Genomic DNA, 7200 nt, shown 5'->3' on the forward strand with positions numbered 1-7200 from the left:
AGAAAGAAAGAAAGAAAGAAAGAAAGAAAGAAAGAAAGAAAGAAAGAAAGAAAGAAAGAAAGAAAGAAAGAAAGAAAGAAAGAAAGAAAGAAAGAAAGAAAGAAAGAAAAGGAAGGAAGGAAGGAAGGAAGGAAGGAAGGAAGGATGGAAGGAAGGAAGGAAGTTAGTTGAAGAAACTGAGATAAACAGGGTAAAGTAGACTTACCCAGAACCACACAACCAGTAAATGTCTGAGGTCAAATTTGAACTCAGGTCTGACGCCAGGTAGGGTGGCCCTCTGTCCGCCGCATCACCTTATTGCCCTAATTTCCTAGAAAGGATTCTAGGGAAATGAAGGAGAAGAACCAACAAAAATCCCAGGGGTGTGTATGGTGGGGAAGAGGTGGTCACTAGCAGTACTGGGATAGAACCTCCCTTGGCAGTGAAATGGAGGGAGGAAAGATTCAGAGGCAAGAAAGACTTTTGCAGACTTTTGCAGCAATTGTTCACGGCTCCTCCCCAACAGCCGTCACTGGGCAAGTAAGACAAGTCTCAATTCGGGGTAACTTGCTTTTTGGCTTTTTGACTCACTCAGAATCTCAAGTCCCAAGCTCTTCAGAAAAATCTAATCTGAGGTTAGTTGCCATCCCCAACCTCTGTCAGGGGTAACATTCCTTTCCTCACGCCAACAAGTAGCAACTGAGATGCTAATACCTTTGTAACTATAAAGTATTAAATAGGTGTAGATTACTAAATCTAGCAATTATTTCCCATTTGGGTAGAAATCTGCCAGCCTTGGGAGGTTTTCCCAAAGTTAAATTCTTGGTGTTTGGTTTCTTATTGGTCCCTTTCCAGATGCTTCCCAGGACTTTCTGGCTCCCAACCCCCCAAGGAGAATGGTTGTTGGCTCCCATGAAAAGCAAGGTCTTCTGGGGACAGGATACCTGCCGCTACTGGCTTGAAGGCGAGATGCCATTCCTCCTCCCCAAAGGACTGTTTGGCACAGATTCGTTTATTTTTAAAAATGAAGTAAGCTGGAAAGAGCTGCCCTCTTGAGATGGCTGTAAGCCATCAGGGATATGGCTATAGTGGAACCTCTAAGGACAGGCAAGGGTTCAGGGAAGGGCTGTAATTTAACCCTTTTAGGGAAGGCTACATTTATTTTTGAGCACCTACTATGTGCTAGGCACCATGATAAGCATTTTTACAAGTACATCTTCATTTGGCTGTCACAACAACCCTGTAAAGTAGGTGCTGTTGTTATCACTATTTTACAATTGAAAAAATTGAGGCAGATTGAAGTTAAGTGACTTGCCCACATAGTTAGTATTAGAGTCTAGATTTGAATTCAGGTCTTTCTGACTCCGAGGTCAATTCTCTATCCATGGTTCCACCTAGCGGTTCTTTAGGATTTGTCTCCCATTAATAAATTGGATAGAATTCTTCCCTAACACTCCTACCAATCTAGAAAGAGGAAACAGAGTTTGATGGTCCCCCTCAATGAACTGAGCTGGTTTTTGGCCACTAAAACTAGAGATAAAATCAAATTAACACAAACAGTGACTGTGAGCCCCTTTCTGGCATGCAGAACACTTCTATTTTGGACCTCCTGCTGATTACTAGAATCAGAGAATGTCAGACGTTTAGAAGATCCCTTAGACCAACATTTTCATTTTTAGAAAGGAAAGAGACCTAGAAAGGTAAAACGAGCTGCCCTGAATCATATAATTAGGTAGTAGAACCTTGGTCTTCTTACTCCCAGTTCATTCTTTGTTTTGTTTTGTTTTGTTTTTCTTTAATGCTAACCTAAAGAGGGAGTTACTGGCAAGATTAGCAAGCAGACCCAGGAACCAGTTTTGTTGTTCAATCATTTCAGATGTGTACAGCTCTTTGTAACCCCATTTGGGGTTTTCTTAGCAAAGATATTGGAGTGGTTTGCCATTTATTTCTCCAGCTCACTTTACAGATGAGGAAACTGAGGCAAATGGGGTTAAGTGACTAGTCCAGGGTGACACTGTTAGTAAGCAGCTGAGGCCAGATTTGAACTCAGGAAGATGAGTCTTCCCAACTCCAAGCCTGGTGCTCTATGTACTGCACCACCCACCTGCCCTAGCAAACAGTTTGGAGAGGCTTTTTCATGGAAAACATCAGATTCCTCAGATTCTAGGGGATTCCTAACTTTAACCCTTATTTAAGGTCAAGATTGTACTTTCCAAGACTCAATGATTGTTGGATCTAAGACCATAGGAGACTGGTTAGACTTCAAATCCTCATGGATTAGTGTTTGGAATGTTCCTTTCTGCTCTATCCTATCTTCCAACTCTCACCAAACACATCTTGTATGTATGCCATATGTGACTTGTATGTACCAATCTGTATACACCTTGTCTCACACAGAATTAGATTAAGTACTCTTTCAGGGTAAAAACTCTTTTCTTTCCTCCTTCCCTCCCTCCCTCCCTCTCTCTCTTCTTTCCTTCTTTCTTTCTTTTTTTTTTTCCTTTCCTTCCTTCCCTCCTCAGATTTTAAAACAGTATCTGGCAAATAGTAAATTCTCAATAAATGCCTATTGACAAATTGATGAATTGGTTGAAATTACAGGAATTTTCAATTCAACAGAGTATGTGACCACTTCAAGCCAAATTTGATGATAGATGGTAATAATATAAAGGCAAGGGGGTGGGGGTGGGGGAAGAAATCTTATCTCCAGGGAAGCTATATCCTACTGGGAAATAAAACAAGCTCATCAGTAAATCCAAAAAATATACAACTTAATAGAAAGTGATTTAGAGAGGACAGGAATACTAACAACTGGTGGGATGAGGAAAACCCAGATTTTCCACATAAAGAGATGAGTCCTTTCCTAAATGACTTTTCTCTACCACACCCTCCAGATCTCAGTTTGTCCATTTCCAAAATGGGTCTTAGGAGGCAGGTAGGTGGCTCCATGGATATCATGCTAAGGCTGGAATTAGGAAGACCTGAGTTCAAATCCAAATTTAGACACTAGTTGCATAACCCTGAGCAAGTCACTTAACCTCTATTTAGTAGGAAATGGCAAACCACTCCAGGATCTCTGCCAAGAAAACCCCAAATGGAATTATGAAGAGTCAGACTCACTGAGCAACTAAATAACAAAATAGTTTTTCTGTGCCCTTCCCCATCCACTGCTTTACTAAGGACAAAGGAACTGATTCCAATTACTAACACTTTTTTGGCTCTGGAGAGAAAGTGCCACCTGGGGTAAGGTTCTCTTCTTTCCCAGGTCATTCATTCCAGGGACCATCTAGCCAGCTCCATGTAGGGCAGGTCTGTGTCTAGGTTGAGAGAGTCTATGTTTGTAGGGGCCTCAGGAGAGTCCCTCATTCAGGGAAGAGATAATGGGGCAGCCTGACAGGATTGTTTGGGTCTGGCTTATTTCTCTGCTGGTCTGAATGGGATTTGGAGTCCAACCTGTTTATTTCTAACGCATGGATTCTCTGCTGGCCTCAGGCAGCTGTGTGCCAAGAGACTCAGCCAAATCCTATCATTTCTGGCCATTGGTCCAGAACAAAGAGACCTAACCAGAAATCCTGAACGCATCTCCCCCCCCCCACCCCCAGCCCTGCCTTCTCTGCTTATCCTTCCTCTTTTCATCCATTGCCCAAGCACCCAGAGCCCTCGTGGTACCCCCTAAACTTTTCTCAGGGAAGAAAAGTCTGAAAAGATCATTCTTACTAAGACCTAATATATGAGCCTTAGCAGGGGGGACACTTTTTAAAAAACCCTTACCTTCTGTCTTAGAAACAATACTAAGTATTGGTTCCAGGGCATAAGAGCAATAAGGGCTAAGCAATGAGAGGTTAAAGGACTTGTCCAGAGTCATACAGCTAGGAAGTGTCTTAAATCAAATTTGAACCCAGGACCTCCTGTCTCCAGAATTGGCTCTCTATTCATTGGGACATATTTTTTAAAAGAGGAAGAAGAAAAAAAAAAGGAAAACAAGTTTTTATTAAGTACCAATACTATCTGTTTTGATCTTCATAATAATCCTCTAAAGTAGGTACTGTTATGATGTCCATTTTACAGTTGAGGAAACTGAGGCAGGGAGATATTAAGTGACTTGTCCAGAATCTCATAGCTAGTAACTGTCTGAGGAAGAATTTAAATTGGGTCTTCCTGGTTCCATGTCCAGAGCTCTTTCCACTCCACTACCTACCTGTCTCAGAGCACCCAAAAAAATGAATGTCTACTAGTAGAATTGCAGGTATTAGGAACAGCACAGGTCCAGAAGTGGAAATATTATCAAACAGAGCAGGGGGGGAAGGGACATTTTGAAAACAGAATGAGAAAGGTATTATATTAAGCATTTCCTCTGTGCCAAGCATGTATTAAATGCTGGAAATACAAATAGAAAATAGAGACAATCTCTGATCTCAAAGAGCTCGTATTCTCATTGGAGGAAACTTATATCATACAGGAGAGTTTAGTTTCAAGGCAGATGGAAAAGTTCAGTAGTCTTTGAGGTACATCAGCCTGGCATAGGGCAATACCCAACAGGGACAGATGGTAGGACTTAATGGGCCGCCATCTTACTGGAAGGATCGTAGTCGGTGGCTTCCTACTTATGGAGGTGTTATGAGTGACCATGGCAGCCCTGCATCATCTCTCTTCATTCCTGTCTCTACTAAATTCTTTGTACATCTAATCTACTGCATTTGTTCCTGAGCCTTTTAGAGAACAGATTACATAAGCAATAGAGAAAAAATTTAAATTAATCTCTATTTCTCTCTCCATCTCTTTCTTTCTCCCTCCCTTTCCTTCTCCCCATCCCTCCTTCCTTCCTTCCTTCCTTCCCTTCATTTTCTCTCTCCTCCCTCCATTTATCTATTGCAGCAAATACAGCAGCAGAGACTGTCCAAAAGGCTGCAAACCAGGCCACAGAGGCTGGACAGAAAGGTGAGACAATGGGAGGGGATCAAATGGTGGATGGGAGGCATGGGTGGGTAGGGAGGCATGATAGCGGACCAGGGAAAAAGACTTGGGGAGAGGGGGATCAGATGAGGCTTTGACTGGAATTAGCAAGGCCCTTCCCTCTCGGACTAAAATCAATGGGAACTGGGTCTTCATTTCCCTGAGGTTTTCCTAGCCAATTAGATTTGATGAAGAAAACTTGACTGGTACTTTATGGATTCAACCACCCTCTACAAACAGTTTTCCTACAATAAGCCATATATATTCCTAAAAATCACCGCTGTGCAAAATGACCTAATAAAAACCACAAAGCTAAATGGGGAATTGGGATTAGGAACATAACGTTCAAAAGTTTTATCAGACATATCTTCAAAAGAAGGGAATTTTGTAAAAATGGTAGCACTGTTAATACATATTAAACGGTTAAGAAATACACAAATACTACAATAAATAGTGGCTGCTACTCAATCTGCAACCCAGTTTCTAGGGGCAGGGGTAGAGAGGGGGTCAATCTGGGTCCCCAAAGCTGATGGCTACAGGGGAGGGGGGCACACCTGAGGGAGGGGGGTGGGCAAGATCATTGCTAAAGGTAGGCACAGACCAGCCTATCTCTGTTCACAGTTCCTACTTCACCAGAAAATATATAGCAAATATGGCACTTTTTTTTTAACCCTTACCTTCCATCTTAGAATCAATACCATGTATTGGTTCTAAAACAGAAGAGTGGTAAGGGCTAGGCAATGGGGGTTAAGTGACTTTCCCAGGGTCACACACTAGGAAGTGTCTGAGGCCATATTTGAACCCAGGACCTCCAATTTCTCAATCCACTGAGCCACCCAACTACCCCCAGATATGGTACTTCTATGTTGAAAAAGATGAGAAGTTACTTTGTAGAAGCCAGCAGCACCCAAAGGTGCTTGTGAATTATGAATAATTAATCATTATAGCTTATGAATTATTATGAATAATTAATCATTATAGCTTGTGAATTATTATGAAGAGGTGAAGTCATCTTCATTCTCCATGTTTTTAATAGATATGAGTACCAGTAAACATTATTCTCTAATAATTCCTTAATATATCAATCAGGTTATTACAAATTTGATTTTTCAAAACATGCATTATAGAAGAATTAATTGTACTATCATCAAGCCTTTGATCCCATTAGAAATTCTTTAGTATAGTCTCCTGCTTCCCCTGCTCTTTAGCATCCCTTCCTTTATCTTAAGCTCCACCCCCACCCCCCCCTGGAGCAGGAGGCTAAGCATTAACAACAAATGATAGCCCTGTTCTAGGTTTTTTGTGTTTCAACCATCTTCATTCATAGGGAAGGATTCTTCTGGGGTTGGGACGTTAAGACAATTGGATTGGAGTAGTGTAGATAAGTATTTACCTGAGTCTTCTCCTTCCTTCCTCCCCAGCCATGGACCACTTGATCAAGACCACCCAGGAGGGCATTGACAAAACATCAGGTCAGGCTGCAGAAGCCATTTCAAGCTTCGGGAAGAAATACGGGCTCCAGAAATGATCGTCTATGGAAAGAAGAAAAAGAATAACCCCTCTCTCTCCTCAAGCCTGGATCCTCACTTCTTCATCAGGCTAGGTCATGGCCAGGGCCGCCATTTTGAAATGCCCCCATGGAGTCTGATCTCTTATTAAAAGAATTCCTTTTATGTGGAAGGAATGGAAACCCAAATGTTCTGTCTTCTCTTTGGTCTCTTGTCTGACTACCTCAGACTTTGGTAGCTATGAACAGAAGCTGATCCTTTGGGATGGACATGAGTGCCATAGAGTCTATAATTGATTGGAGAAAACAGTAGAAGCATATACTCTGTGTGTGTGTGAGTGTGTGTGAGTGTATATTTACTTTCTAGGACTTGGATGCACTCTGCATACCCAGGATTGACAGCTTTCTTTCTTTGCCAGGTCAATCTAGAGACAGAAAAAGGGAAGATTCTCCCTTTTGGGGATGGGGGGAGAGAAGGTCTATAAGATAGACTGATGTTTGTAAATGTGTCCTGTGCAGAACTAAAGTTCCAATAAGAGCAAAGATGTTCTAGTGGAAAAAATATTAAGTTTGGGGTCAGGAAGTCTGGTTGGGAGTCCTGCCTATGCTACATACTCACTGTGTGATCTTGGGCAGGTCACCCTAACTTTTCTGTAAAGAACTGGACTGGGCTAGATGTCTTCTAGAGGGTGCAGCAGATGGAGTGAGGGGCCTGGAATCAGTCTCTAGAAAAGATTCAACTTTTCTGACTTCAAATCAGG

The 7200-nt window shown here is 42.0% G+C and overlaps 1 protein-coding gene across 1 annotated transcript; it reads left to right on the plus strand.

Annotated features, from left to right (window-relative positions):
* Nucleotides 1-4841: 4841 nt before the first annotated feature.
* On the plus strand, nt 4842-6628 carry ADIRF (adipogenesis regulatory factor; the record flags this gene model as incomplete). The annotated part of the gene is made up of 2 exons (XM_044685232.1): nt 4842-4917; nt 6354-6628. Coding segments are annotated over 2 exons (183 nt in total), but the record flags the coding sequence as incomplete, so codon positions are not given.
* Nucleotides 6629-7200: the final 572 nt, after the last annotated feature.

This window comes from Gracilinanus agilis, unplaced genomic scaffold, assembly GCF_016433145.1.
Source record: "Gracilinanus agilis isolate LMUSP501 unplaced genomic scaffold, AgileGrace unplaced_scaffold7649, whole genome shotgun sequence".
In the NCBI taxonomy this organism is placed as follows: Eukaryota; Metazoa; Chordata; class Mammalia; order Didelphimorphia; family Didelphidae; genus Gracilinanus; species Gracilinanus agilis.